The sequence below is a fragment of the Callorhinchus milii genome, unplaced genomic scaffold (genome assembly GCF_018977255.1).
Source record: "Callorhinchus milii isolate IMCB2004 unplaced genomic scaffold, IMCB_Cmil_1.0 Scaffold2, whole genome shotgun sequence".
Classification (NCBI taxonomy): domain Eukaryota; kingdom Metazoa; phylum Chordata; class Chondrichthyes; order Chimaeriformes; family Callorhinchidae; genus Callorhinchus; species Callorhinchus milii.
This window is the reverse complement of record NW_024704743.1, coordinates 16565831-16581015: the sequence shown is the minus strand read 5'-3', so window position 1 is coordinate 16581015 and position 15185 is coordinate 16565831. Positions and strand designations below refer to the sequence as shown.

At 42.3% G+C, this 15185-nt stretch overlaps 1 protein-coding gene across 3 annotated transcripts in view; it reads right to left on the bottom strand.

Moving 5' to 3' along the window:
• The window catches only part of amph (amphiphysin), an 89455-nt gene that overhangs the window by 27247 nt on the left and 47023 nt on the right, over positions 1–15185 (bottom strand). For all 3 annotated transcript variants that reach the window (XM_042332368.1, XM_042332370.1, XM_042332369.1), the window contains exons 10-13: positions 13504–13654; positions 13064–13192; positions 3344–3454; positions 2262–2285 (exon numbers count right to left, since the gene is read on the bottom strand). In XM_042332368.1, coding sequence (XP_042188302.1) covers positions 2262–2285; positions 3344–3454; positions 13064–13192; positions 13504–13654 — 415 coding nt within the window. The remainder of the gene's footprint in view (positions 1–2261; positions 2286–3343; positions 3455–13063; positions 13193–13503; positions 13655–15185) is intronic.

Sequence of the window (15185 nt, the reverse complement as noted above, 5' to 3'; positions counted from 1 at the left end):
GACAAATACAGATGAATGCTCCATATCCACAAGCTAAATGTCTGTGTATCCGTTCAAATCCAATGTAATTGAGATATAGCATTGTGCTGAGGTTTTGCCTAGAGAATCGTAAATTGTGCTTGTGCAGATACTCAGCAAATGGGCCTTTTAACTAGCGGTGGGATATTTTTACAAATGTATGTGCTACTGACAGGGAATTTATTGAGTTTGCTCAGCAATCTGAAATAGTTACAGAGAAGCAGAGAGAAAAAGCGATAGGGATACACAATGAAACTAAGATAGAAAGAGCGATAAAAGTAAAATAGCTAGAGTCACACACATACAAACACACAGAAAGAAGGGCTAGCATAGCATGGTGCTATAGTGACAGTATAATTCCTGATGGAAGATGCTTTTGGTTAAGGCTGCACACTGAGGTTTGTGTGACGACATGAAATCCACGCTGTTTTCATATGCACGATGGGATCAGTCCCATTGGTATGGCATGGCTTTGGGCCCTCTGTTTTTAGCAAGGTAGTTTTTTCACTTTATATCTTTTGTTTCACAGCCAACACGTAATTGTTCAGAATTTGAATATATCATAAAAAATATAGCAAGGAAAGAGGACAGAAGCCAATGATATTGTCACACCAGGAATTGGATGTCAAATATACACCCTTGTGGATGTGAAAGAGTCACACGATTTTAAACTATGCATGTGGAGGTTTAAATGTTAATGTGGTACTAAATTCATAGGCAATTACTGTAAACTGCAGTGAATGTTTATTTTATAGGCAAACAAGGCAGCCAATTTTCACACAGCAATGTCCCACAAACAACCATAGAGTTAATGACCAATTTTATCTGGTGGATTAGTGGCCAACAATCTGGGAAGCTCTCCCTTCTCTCCTCTAACAGTGTCATAGAATCTTTCATATTTACTTGGATAGGCAGATGGGGCTTCAGGTTCACACCTGATCCAAAGGACAACACCTCCGACAATGCAGTGCTCCTCGAGCAATGCACTGGAGTGTGAGCTCAAAGTTCTGCCATGGGGCTTGGGAGTAGATGTTGGGCTTCCTCAAGTCCAAAATCGAGGGGATTCACTCAGCTACCTCTTCCCCGTCTACCGCTACCCTCTCCCCACCTCCTTTCACACCCGGTCCCTACCCTTTCCTCCCTACGCACCTGTCTCCTCCTCTTCCCTCACCTCCATCATTTCAAAAATGAAGCCCACCACCTGCTCCCTCGACCCCATCTCCACCCTTCTCCTTACCTCCAAGCTCCACCTCCCCCCCCAAACCTCTCTCCCCCCCTCTCTCCCCCCTCAGGAGCCGGTGGTTGCTAAGGACACAGTTGGAAAGAGACGTTCTGGCTTCCTCACAGATTGCAGTAACGGACGGTATTATTTCCATTCTCCGCGCTGCATCCTCCCAACCGCCGGCTCCTGCCGTTGCCCTGAGAGGACGTTCACCAGGGAGGGAGCGAGTGGAAGCTGGATTGTTGGAAATGATCTCGGGCCGGATGCGGCCCGCAGGACTCCAGTTGGTCCATGCTAGATGCGGTCTGCGGACCTTTCTCGAATAGGAAATCCAAAAGGTTGGACCTCCCTGGTCTAGAGAATAACTGAATAACTAACACCCTAACTGGACTTATTGGCTTCTAGTGTTAATGGAATCAGAGCGGGAAGAATCCAGTTGCCCAGTGACAGGTCTATCTTTTCAAGTCTCACTGATAAGGCGAGCAGGCAGGTCACTTACCTGACATTATATTGGTGTAATGGCTCGCCCGGCTTAGATATCAGCAGGAATGTGGCAGGAATGAAAGTTTCTGCAGACTTCACATTAATAATACTCGCTGATCAGCACTTTGTTACTGTGCTGGCTTGCGCCCATGTTGATTGGTTTGACTTTTTAATATGTTCTTCATATAATTCATTAATGTACACCCCCGCCTACCCAATGAAACTGCAGTAAATGATCCTCTATATTGCATAATGGCCCTATTTATCACAGACTGCTTAGAATCCACAATGCTCTCCAACAAGTCTGAAGGGTCCTTCAGTGTATTACTGTATTAGAAAAATCGGATTTCTCTGACAGCCAAGTTGACACCTCCAATATAAATGCAGTATAATGGCATGTCACATTCAAAATTAGTACATCACAAACTCTTCTGAAGAACACTTCTGACAAGCTAAATATCTCTGACTTCATAAAAAAAACACAAAATTAAATTGGAAAATAAACAGAATTCTAAATGAGAAATAAGAGTATTCCTACCTCCCACAAATCCCAAGGCAGGGTCTGAGAATCGATAAAAAGGAAGAGAAACAGAAACATTAAAACACAGACACATAGAGAAAACCATATGGAGCAATTTACAGAGGTTGAGATTGCCATATTCTCAAACTGGAAGTTATTGTGGTAATAGCAAAGTCAGTTTGTGAGTGAAATTACAGGCTTCAAGTGACACTTGAAAAATTGGGACCATTTTTTTCTGGAGCAAAGAAGATTAAGGAGGAATGTAATAAAGGTTTTCAAAATTAAAATCTGATGTGGTAGATAAAATGATATTTTAGGATTAGATTATCACACATTTCTTATTAAAATGTTGCAAATTAGACACCACTGGGCTGATTTAGAAGTGCCTCCCTGTAAGGTTATGAAATATTTGTTAGCTATTATTCATTCATTAATCTATCTATTCTATCTATATATACTAATGAAACAACAATGTCTGTCTGCGGTTCAAGAAGGATCTCAATAACCGATTGACGTAGAGACATGATTTATACCTCATCAGAAAGGTTTTGCAACTGGGAGTGACATGGGCATATTTGTTTTTGGGTATCTCCTATCTATCATTCATAAGTTATTTTCAGTATTGCATTTTTCACTGCAGTTATACCTGGTGGCCGCTGAGTCAACGTGGCCTATAGCATCGTGCGTCACAGAGCACGATGTATGCATCTACGTATGTATGCACACGCTGTAGTTATACCCGGTGGCCACGCCGGCTGACTCTGACGCTGTGGCATCCTGCGTCACAGAGCACACACATAGCCAAGCAGCAGGAAAAAATAGAGAACACAGACGAAGCTAAGCTGCGGCAATAACAACAAAATTAAATATTTAAAGTGCCGAATACTCCCACTCAGTCCTCCAAAAGGAGTTCTCCCACAGGAGTCCTCCCAGATGAGTATAAAATATTGGAGTATAAAATATAAAACAGCATAAAATATCCCAATGAGTATGAAATATCTGTCTGTGTGTCAATCTACATTCCATATTGAATCGTTTGGTTGCAAACGGAGCTGCAATGGGTACAGCCAGTTAATAAATAAAATGAATGCATCACAGACCTGAGAGATGGGTGACTGACTTCTTCCTATGGGTGTTACATGATCTGGTTTGAAAGGATCAAAGTCCAGATCTAGTAATGACTCAATGGGTTGAACTGCAGGCTGCTCCGGCTAGAGGAAAGATAAAAGAGAAACCATTAAACAGATTGTATAATAGTATTACTAATAATATCCCTTGTATTTGACACAGCACCTTTCACTTCAGGAGGACATCTCAAAGTGCTTCATAGGATTTACTGAAGTGTAGTGACTATTTTGTAGGAAAACATGACACCAAATTTACACACAGCAAAATCCCACAAAGAGCCATGAAGTGAAGAACTATTTTTTTCTGGGGAATTGTTGGCCAGGACACTGGGAGAAACTTTCTTCTCTTTTCAAATAGCCCCATAGGATCTTTAATGTCCAGACAGCTGTCTCCCTGACTCAGTGGATTAATTTCAAGGACCTCACTTTAATGTGTAAATCACTTCACGCCATAGCACCTCCTTAACTCTCTGATCTGCTCCCATGCCACCCCTTTACTTAACCCCTCCACTTGGGAAACTCTGGCTCGCCAGCATCTCCCACTCTATCCACACCACCATCTGTGGCCAAATCTTCAGTATCTATGTCTCTAACCTCTGGAATGCACGTTCTATACCTCTCCCTCTTACAATTTATTTTTCTTTTAAAACCCAGTTCTTCAATCACAATAGTCACCCCACTTCCTCTCTTGCCCACTGCCCTCCTTGTCATCCATCTCCATCTTTGTAAAGCTGAGATGTTATCCTATGTGAAGGGTGCCATATAACTGATCAACCGCAGGTATCAGCCACCCCCATTTGCAGTGCTAGTGCCTCATCAGTAAGTTCTATCATTCTGAGATACCCACATAAGGGATGGAAATAAAGATATAAAAATCTTTTATGGAGCTGTTAACTTATGGGTTGAACGAGAAGTCCTGTGGTACAGAGAAAGTGAGCTTGCTTTGCCAAGGTGTGTGTTACAAGTGTTAGATCGTAACCTCTGGAATCCAAAGCAATCTTATTGGGTACTGTTTACTTTGTGAGCATCTTATCTTTGCTGAGGCTGTCATGAAGAATGATGCAGTGACCAGATTTGTATATCAATTTCAGTATTCAAACAGATAACACTAATATATATCCTACTTCACATTTGTCTAACTGCTGCTAAATGATAAAGACAATCCATAAGTCCATTGTTTCTGAATCAGGGTATAATAGGGTCTAAATTGACTCTCTGAAAGAGCTATCCCTTAGTCCCATTTTCCTGCCTTTTCCCTACACCATTTTATATTTCTCATTCTCAGATCTAATTTTCACTTAAAACCTTCCATAACACTTCTACCTTTCCAATATCCAAACCTGTATGTCTCTTTAGTTCTCCAGAATCCCGCTGCCTACTTATACACAGAAATTCTTGCTACAAAATCAGGATGATAAAATGTAATTCTTCTTTACAGATTCCATATTTATCAATTGGATTATCAAATCTGCTATGAACCGAGACATTTTTCAACCCATTTGTTAACACTGACTGCAGTATGACTCTTCCCCTGACTTGTTAATTTCTAACCATTCCTTGGATGTTTGCTACAGATCCTGAAGCCAGCCAACGTACGAATGCTGTTTCACAGGACACTGATTCAGATAAACCATGGAGCTTTACAGATTTACAAGGAATGTACAGCATGAAAACAGGCCACTCGGCCCAATCAGTCCATGTCAGTGTTTATACTCTACATGAGTCTTCACCCATTCCTTACTCCCTCCCATATCCTTCTATTCTCCTCTCCCTCGTGTGGAGGTCCAGCTTCCTCTTCAATGCATTTATACTATCCGATTCAACCACTGCTTTAGGCAGCGGGTTCCACAATCTCACTACCCTCCACATGAAGTAGTTCCTCCTAAATTCTTTTTTTGATTCCCTTGTCACTATGTCATATTTGTGCCCCCTGGAATTGGACTCCCCAATCAGTAGAGAAGTTCTTATGTTAATCTTATCAAACCCTAAGCACTCTGTGATGCTGCCCTGAATGGAGGGCGCTATATAAATGCAAGTTGTTGTTGTTTTATACTGTGGAGTCCTGTAGCGCAGTGGTTAGAGCATTTGCCTCGCAAGTGAGAGACCTGGATTCGATTCCCAGGCAGGGCGAAACGTTGGGCAAGTTTCCTTACTCCACACGCCTCTGTTTACCTAGCAGTAAGTAGGAAACCGGTTGTTAGTCGATTGGCGGATCATTTCTCCAGGGGTAATAATAATAATAATAATAATAATAATAATAATCCTTGCATTTGATATAGCGCTTTTCACGTCGGGAGGACGTCCCAAAGCGCTTCACAGAACACACTGTAAAGTGAATTGACTGTATATTTGTGGGCGAACGCGGCAGCCAATTGCGCACAGCAATGTCCCACAAACAGTCGTAGATTGAAAATGACCAATTTATTATTGTTTTTGTTTTTTGGAGGGATTATTATTAGGCTCTGTGTGGAGTAAGGAAACTTGCCCAAGGTTTCGCCCTCTGCCTGGAATTGAACTCAGGTCTCTCGCTTGCAAAGCGAGTGCTCTAACCACTGAGCTACAGGACTCCACAATAATTCCTTCAAAAAAAAATTGGTCACTTCATTCCACGACTGTTTGTGGGACGCTGCTGTGTGCAATTGGCTGTCGTGTTTTGCCTGCATTATTATTATTATACTCTTCAACACTTCTACTGTATTAAGCCCCCTGCTTAAAAGTCTCTGCACTCACTACTGTAATGACAGCAATTGAAGTCATCAGGCCCAATTGGTTGAGGCGGGAAGAGGGAGGGTTTGTGCTCACACCCTACGGCAAGTCTAAGAATAGATAGCAAAAGGGAACCTTTCAGAGCACATTGCATAATCACAGAATCTTATAAAACTTTGTATTTTACACACCATTGAGCCTGGTGGGATAATTGTATATATTTATAGCTTCTCAATCAAAATCAGAGAAAAGCAACTGAGCGAAAACATTCAATCATAAGTGCCTCTGGTTTAGAGAGCGGAAATCTGCCAGGATTCCTCTACTATTTGCTGTCGATAGTACAATGTTGGAGGTTTCATGTCAGGAATGGGCTTGGTAGTGATGTCAATAAGCCGGCAACACTTGCTGGCAAATGAGTTGCCACAAATAGTGGCCACATGGAGTAAAACAAGTGAGGGAGCCCAAGGAAACATATCCTAGCACACTACATTAAAATGTTTTCAGGAGAGAAAAGAAAGAGAAAAGAATTGGCGGGTGAAAGCAGTGAGGTGGATTTGTGGTAAATAGAGGAAGCGGCTGCAGGTCTGTTGCTGAGCGCCCTGGAGACAGAGTCGGCTTAACAGCCGGCAAATCTATTTGCCAAGGCCTCTCACATGAGGCATTGGATTAAGCAACTGGTACTGAGTAAACCTGGTATGAAGTGATTAGGGGCAGGGATTCTTCCAATTCAGCTTCTCTTAACTCTGAAAGCCAAAGCTCTCATGGGTAGAGTAGTCCTAGCTGGACAAGGGGTGGGAAAGCTTGTCAGACAGTGCTCTCAATGGCAAGCTAAATAAATAAATAATAATAATAATTTGGGCACTCATTCCACGACTGTTTGTGGAACACTGCTGCGTGCAATTGGCTACTGTGTTTCACCCACAAAACATACAGTCAATTCATTTTACAGTATATTCTGTGAAGTGCTTTGAGACGTCTAGAAGATATGATAAGGTGCTATATCAAATGCAAGGATTATTATCATATTATTATGTGTTTTGGGCTAGTTAGATTCCGGTAGTTTCCCATTGCACACTGTGGGGTGCTGATGCCTTGGCTCTTGCCAACCTGCGCTTAATAATCTCTGGAAATAGGTCCAACAACAACTTGCACTTTTATAGCGCCCTCCACGCAGGGCAGCATCTCAGAGCGCTTAACAGTGGCAGAGCCTGACTCTGAGCTGGGGGTGGGGTAAGGCGGCCGTAAGCACGGTCGAAGAGGAAGGTTTTCAGGTGGGACCTAAAAAGGGAAGAGAGGGGGCAAGGCGGAGGGATTGAAGGATAGTGTTCCAGAGTTTTGGGGTGTAGTGGCTGAAAGTGCGACCTCCGATGGTGAGGCGGAGGGTTCGAGGGACGAGGAAGAGGGCCGGTGCTAGTTGAGCGGAGGAGCTGGGTGGTGGATTGGGGAGTGAGGAGGTCGGAGAGATAGGAAGGTGACAGAGAGTGAAGGTAAGCCGGAGAGTGCACATTCCATCCAATACATGGAAATTTCTATCTGTAGATGGGATGCATGAAACTCTTGGTATGGAAGCTGTTAAGCATGGTGTTGGCTTTTTCCACGTGTTAGAAACCGGCTGACCAAAAAAAATCAAACCCATCTTTGCCATTTTTACTGGGTTTGAATAATTCATTAACCGAGCAATAAAAGGTTGCAGTTTACTAGGAAGGATTTGGCAGCTCACTTGGAAGCTGCGGGGGGGGGGGGGGGCGCAAACTGTAATTGTGATTTGCTGCTCCTGACACAAACAACAAATCTCCTTGAAAACTTGTGAAAGTGGTTCTCAAAGTGAGCGCGTGTTAGAATACAGCAAACGCATAGATGAGTCACACAGGGAGGATGTGCTGCTGACTAAGGAGGGTTTAGGGAAATGAAAAGAGGATTTATATTTAGTTCATTGATTTTAATAGATCAGTTGCAGGGCACTGCTTCAAAAAATCTAGCTCATGAATAACCTTACAGCAACCTCACTGCTGAGTAATATGCAATATATTCCAGGTAAAAGCACAAATAAGAAATTGGAAAGGTTGAAAGGACAAAAATCCATCTAGCTCGAATCATCTATTACTTACCCCTTGGATTCCCCCCAAACTATCTATCTCCTAATACTACAGCAAAATGGATGAGAGAAATATAATTACAGAGCGGAGTCACTGGAATGTTAGCCTTCACTTTACAACAACCTTTATTATGAAATTCGCCGTGACTGAACTACAACAACAGATGTACGTCTCACATGCTGTTTCCGTTTGCATGTTAAATTATTCGAAAAGGAATCATATTTAAAGGTGTGGGGAAATCCCGTGGGACTTGGGATTGAAGCATACACCTCCAGTGAAGGAGCTGGTACACAAGCTGGTACCAGGATAGAGTGGATGGTTCAATGGCCTCCTTCTGTACTGTAAGCAAACAGATTAGCAAAAGATACTATAGCACCATGGTTAAAAGCTAAAAATATAACAGAGTAAGTTCACTCCCCCCACCTTTCCCAATTGATAAAGACAGAGAGAAGGGAGATCACGACACCTATCTATCACACATGTCGAGATTAAGGCATCCTCCTGACCCTGGATTCTCCAGGAGCAAGTAATCAGATTGTCGATGACCATCTGTTAAACCAGTCCATAATGAGTGCAGAAATATTGAGAGGTTTCTGGGAAGACCTGCGTTTTGTTCACCCTCAAAATACACAATATATCTGTAAAGAGCTTTGAGATGTCCTCCTGACGTGAAAGGTGCTATATTGAATGCAAAGATTATGATTATTATTTCATTTGGGGGGGGATTATATTATTACTCCTCTTCAAAACACGGCTTCTTTTAATTCAATAGAGAAATCAGCCTCGTCACTGGCACCTGAGAATGCTAACAACTCAGGAGCTCGTACTCAATATCTTTTCTATTTTGAAGCTTTAAACACGTATCCTGGGTGAATCTGTCCTCCTTGCAGAAATATACTCACATTAAGGCCTCTTTTGCTATTGCAACTGCTTAGACAAGATTACTGCACTGCACCACTGGAGCATATTTGACAGTAGAGTATCCTGTTAATGGATAGCCATGCTGCATTGGCGCAGTTAGTAATGGGGGAGGGGAGACAATGTCCGAGCCAAGTCTACAAATCAAGTTGTACCATATTTTGCCCATTTAATGTATGCATTTAAAACCGATTCTGAAGCAGCTGCCTTTCCCTACATAAATACATCCACTTTTAAAAATATGCCAAGTCATCAGTCTGCTACAAAAAAAAGTCCTGCCTTTAATGGAATTGTCATAGAACCATAGAATCTTACAGCACAGGAGGAGGCCATTCGGCCCACTGTATTTGTGCCGGCTCTTTGAAAGAGTTATCCAACTAATTAGCATTCATTAGCATTTATGATACAATCCATAACAATAATAACTCGCACTCACACAGTCCCTTTCATATCAAAATGAATGTCTCGAAGTGAAATATAATTGATTGCAAATGAAGTGAATGTTGTTTTGTAGTCGAACATGGCAACTAATCTGTGGACTCCACGTTCCATAATCATCAAATAGATGAGCAGACAATCGGGTTGAAATTTGGGAGTAAATTTGGATTCGGAGGGGAAGATAAATACAATTTAAAACAATAATAAAATAAATCATGTTAACCAGGAGAAAGACTCTTTACATCCACCTAAACCATAAGGGAGACAGAATCTAAAATTATTAACAATGTCAAAGTGTTAACACTGTCTGATAATCTGGAAATAAATACAATTGTGTCTAAGATAGAATAATAATGACCCTTGCATTTGATATAGCATCTTATCACACCGTTAAAAGACATTTTATAGCTCTTCACAGAATATACTGTAACAACAACAAATATGTTTACATAGCACCCACCATGCCGGATGGCATTCCAGAGCGCTTTTAATATACACTGTAAAGTGTAGTGACTGAATATTTTGTTGGCAAAACGCAGCAGTTAATTGCGCACAGAAGTATCCCACAAACAGTCGTGAATTGTTTCTATGTAGGGAAATGTTGCTATGTAGGGAATGGCAGTAGCTAATGCGGACCACAGCAACATCCCACAAGTATGAGTTCAACAATTGGGGAAAAAGAAAATGAAAGGAAGAAAAAGAAAAAAGAATAAAAATGAGAACAGATATGGGAGATAGAGAAGAGGGCAGCTCAGGTATGGAGAAGCAGCCAATGTGCTCACACACACTGTTGGAGGCTGAGATCAGACATATGCACCAGAGCTTCAATTAATTTCTCTTTTTTTATCTCCTTGGTGGAAACACGTGGACAGTTCCTCAGGTGAAGCTGCTCTCTGTGATCTTTAATATTCTTGGCAGCAGAAGTTGAACGATAGGTTCAACCCTACACCCAGACATTGACAGTGCTACATTGTTAGACGTTTATTTGATGACAGAATAAAGTTTTTCCCAGTGTTCTAATAATAATAATAATCCTTGCATTTGATATAGCGCTTTTCACGTCTTCTAGATGTCTCAAAGCGCTTCACAGAATATACTGTGAAGTGAATTGACTGCGTATTTGAAATGCAGCAGCCAATTGCACACAGCAGTGTCCCACAAACAGTCGTGAATTGAAGTGACCAATATATTATTGTTTTTTTTTTCTTGAGGGATTATTATCAGGCGTGTGGAGTAAGGAAACTTGCCCAAGCTACAGGACTCTGATGTTCTGGCCAACAATCATCCAAATAAATTAATCATTCACCTCATGGCTGTTATGGGATCTTTCTGTGGACACACTTCCTGCCATTTTTCCCTTTAAAAATACCATCACTAAACTTGACAGCAACTACCCGTGAAGTGCTTTGCAATTTTTTTTACATTACAGACACTCTATCAAATGTAAGAATAATTACATTATTTATTATATCCAATTCTTAGTATACTTCTCACAAATTTGATGCTGAAGAAACTGGCCATGTTGCAATAGAAGTTGCCTCAGGATCCATATCAATCTAAAAGCACCAGAACTCCCAAAAATAGAGGGCTTGCTCATAGTGAGGGACCTGCTATAAGGTTCATACATTTTTGTGGGGGGTCAGCCGGGTGACTGACACATGTGGAAACCCATCACCATGCTTAAGAGTATCCAAACCAAGCTGAGATTTCCATGCATCCCACCTACACATGGAAATCCCGGAGATAGATTGTTGGAATGGAATGGGCGCTCTCTCCCTGGAGGGACACATCCTGATTACCTAATTCCAGAAAGAATTAGGTGCAGATTGGCAAGAGCCAAGGTTTGTGGACCCCAGAGTGTATGTTGGGGTACTGCTGGAGTCTAACCAGCTAAAACCGCATAGCTTGTCATTGACATGGAATACTGTGGACCTGCTTGGCTCAGGAACCGGACTACTGAGATTGCCACTGAGGACTGGCTCGATTCTGACATTCCGTTGCCAGGCATGTCACCTTGCAGCCAGTTCAGCTCCAAGGCGACCCTGCTTACCTCCGCTCTATGTAGGATAGTCACTAGTTGGTCGTTCGACATCCAACAAGCACGAGTTTGAGTCCTCACTAGGTGGATGGTAGACACAAAGAACACCCTGTGAGCTTCCCAGTGGGCAACACATCTCAGCATGTATTGCGTGAGAGCATTGCCACCATCTTCCTGTGTGGAGTTCAGGCACACATCACTTCAATAATGGGCACTTGAGTGAGACCATTGTAATGTGGATCTGTGCCCCAGTAGAAGAAGAAAGGAGTCAAACATCAGCAGGAGGGAAGGAAAAATTGAAGAAGAAAAATCGATGAGTAAAAAATAGATATTTTGGAAGCAAAAAGCCAATTCCAGGATCGAGCAGCCTCAGATTTATTACGACTTTGTCCTGCCAGTTCTCAAGCAGCTATAGTAGTTAATTAATGCATGACACTCCGAAGCAAAGATTCCCCTTCAAAGAAGTGCATTCAAAGAGATTTCAAAACAAAGCCCTAGGCCCTGCTTTCTGCTACAACCTGATACCTTGAAACAATATCTAGTCTCTGAAGTTTCATGTAGTTTTCAGTTTACATGAGGGCTGGTTCGAGCACAGCTAATCTCTCAAATCTGCAGCATAAACTCGGTCACACTACAACACTGACAAAGTCACACCATTATCAAACGAATGATGTATGTATTCATTCCTGTATGATGGTGATGGTCAAAAATGTTTTCATGTTTTATTGAGGCCATACAGTCTGGAAGCTAACAACTGGTAATACACCCGGTATAATTGGGTGTTAATAAATGCAATTCATCTCTTCAGTCAAAACTCATAACATCAACCTTCCATTGAGACACCATAAGGAAGCCCTAACTCTACAGCATGGGAAATGGTATATTGTACGAGAGAGATAGTGATCATTAGAATTGGCAAAGCCAGCCAAGGAGGACTAAAGTCTATTTTACAATAATTATATGAAAAACAAATCAAAATGCCTTCAATTCAAATCAGAGGCTGAGGGAGGAATAATGAATAAAGATCCAGCAATAAACTAGAAAACAGCATATATTAATACTAATAATGCATGCATTTGGTATAGAGCCGATCACATCAAAAGAGTAGTGACTGTGTATTTATAGGCAAATGCAGGCCAATTTGCAGACAGCAATGCCCCCGCTGTCATGGGATCGCTAACATCTGCCTGATCAGGCAGACAGGACCTCGGTTTAAAGTCACATCCAAAAGATATTTCCTCAGCATTGTATTGGAGAGTCAGCCTAGGCTCTGAGTTTAAAGTCCTGACATGATGGCTTGAACTCACAACCTTTTGACTAAGAGCGATAATGCTAACAACTGAACCAAGCTGACACTGAAATCGGTGAAAACGGCTACACTGTCTATCATTGAAATTGTCCGCTGGCAAACAATGACTGCCCTCATTCTGAACATCAGCTGTTGAAGGAACCCGACAATAAGAGTGAAGTAAAGGGTGTAACCAGACGTTTGCTGACCTGTGATGGACTGGTTACGCTGATCTCAGGAACAAAATTGTCCTCGAAAAAGTTGATAATGTTCTCCTGGTGCAGCTCCTTTGTGGGGGTGAGTTTTGGAGGTGGCGGAACTGGAGGTCCTTTTCTCAGCTGGATCCAGGGCAGAACGAGGAAAAGAAACGAGAAACAAAGGAAACAATTATAAAAGGAGTCTTTGTAGAAACTGACACAGTAAGAAGCAATACTCAGTAAGTTACTGTGCCCATGGTTACCAGCACGTTTGAGATAGGTGATGGTAGTTTAACATGCGCAAAGTACGTTCCGCATGTTCTTTCTTCACTTCCTTCAAATATGCTGTGCAATCTATGTAAATGCTGCCTGTGCTGTACATGTGTATGGAACTGACAGTCACAGTAAATCCTGTTGACTCTGCATTGCTGACAGACAGAAGGTTACTTTACCTGAGATGGGGATTTGGGACGAGCTGGACTATGAGCTGGTGATGCAGCTACAGGCGCCAGCGTGTGGTTAGGGCTGGCCTCGGGGCTACCAATTGGTGATGCCTCTTCTGGTGGGGTCGGGGTCTTGGAAATCCTAAGTGGACCCGAGTCACTAGAAGAGAACGGCAGTACAGTCACATGGGAGCTGTGGTTATGAGGGGAGGATTATGCACAGATAGTGTGATCAGCCTTGCAGGGGATCCAGGATCAACAAGCCAACACAGCACACAGGCTGGAGCATCTGGGATTTATGGAATTATCGAATGAAGTAGTCAAAAGATTAAGGCATTAAGTGTTGCATCACAAGTCCCATCCACGCAGATGTAGCAGCTTACTGGACACACGACAACCCAGCACCAGTAACTGTTCTTACACGTAGGCCTATCGCCCACAAAATACCTTCAATCACTTTACAATATATTCTGTGAAGCGCTTTGAGATATCTCAATGACTTGATAAGATGCTACATCAAATGCAAGAATTATTATTATTATTATTATATACTTTACATGGTGATGTATTTACATTGAGTTGAGGTATTCATGTAGTCATGTGTATATAAAGGGGTTTTGACTGTGTGGTTTTCGCCCCCACCCTCGTCTGGCTCCACTGGCTCCTCATCCACCAGAGGATAGCATTCAAAAACCTTGTCCTTGCCTTCACGGCCTGCCATGGCCTTGGCCCGCCCTACCTCTGCGACCTGCTGACCCCATATCAACCAGTCTGCTCCCTCTACTCAGCAGGCTCTGGCCTGCCCTACATTCCCCGCTCGGCCGGCCATCGGCGGACAGACCTTCAGCATTTCTGCTCCCATCCTATGGAACTCCATTCCACATTCCCTTCGCCTTGTTCCCTCCCTTGCCTCCTTCAAGGCATGTCTCAAAACCCTCCTCTTCGACTGAGACTTCAGTCACCCTTCTACCCTCCCTGCCCTCCACCCTCCCTGAATCCGACCCCCAGCTTGGGTCCAAAAAAGTCCAAATCCCTGACTGCCCAGCACCTTAGGATGTCCTCCTGGTGCGAAAGGCACTTCACAAATGTAATTTTGTATTATATTGCATCCATTGACAGTGACAAGAACAAAATATGGAACAGACCAAGGAAGGGCAGTCATGTCATCAATCTTTTAAGTGACACATCTCCTATTTTGAAACACACAAACTGAGGGGTGGAAGTGAATCTTGTCTTTTGAACCAAACACTGGGGTGTAATATGTGATGATTTCTAATGGAAGTGCAACATATACATCATGTCAACCCCAGAAACCCAGCTTCAAAAGTAGAGTTGTTGAAGCAGAGTGGAGATCCCACGAGTCAGAATATTGTGTCTATAATTAAAGAATCCCTTTGGAAACACACACATAATGGACCCCATTAATATGAATGTAATTATCTTCTCAGTAAAAAGCAATAATAATGGAGGTTATTTAGTTAAACACACAACTTCAAATTAAAACAACAAGATTAATGTCTGCAGTAGCGCTATTAAATACTCATAAGATTTATCAAGCTGACATTGAAATATGTTTCATCTAAGATTTGTATAGTCAACAATCTACGACAGAAGTCTGTGGCCAAGCGTTTTTGGGAAGACTAAAGGACATGATTTGGTGTCCTTCCCACAATCATGCCTCTGACTAAAAG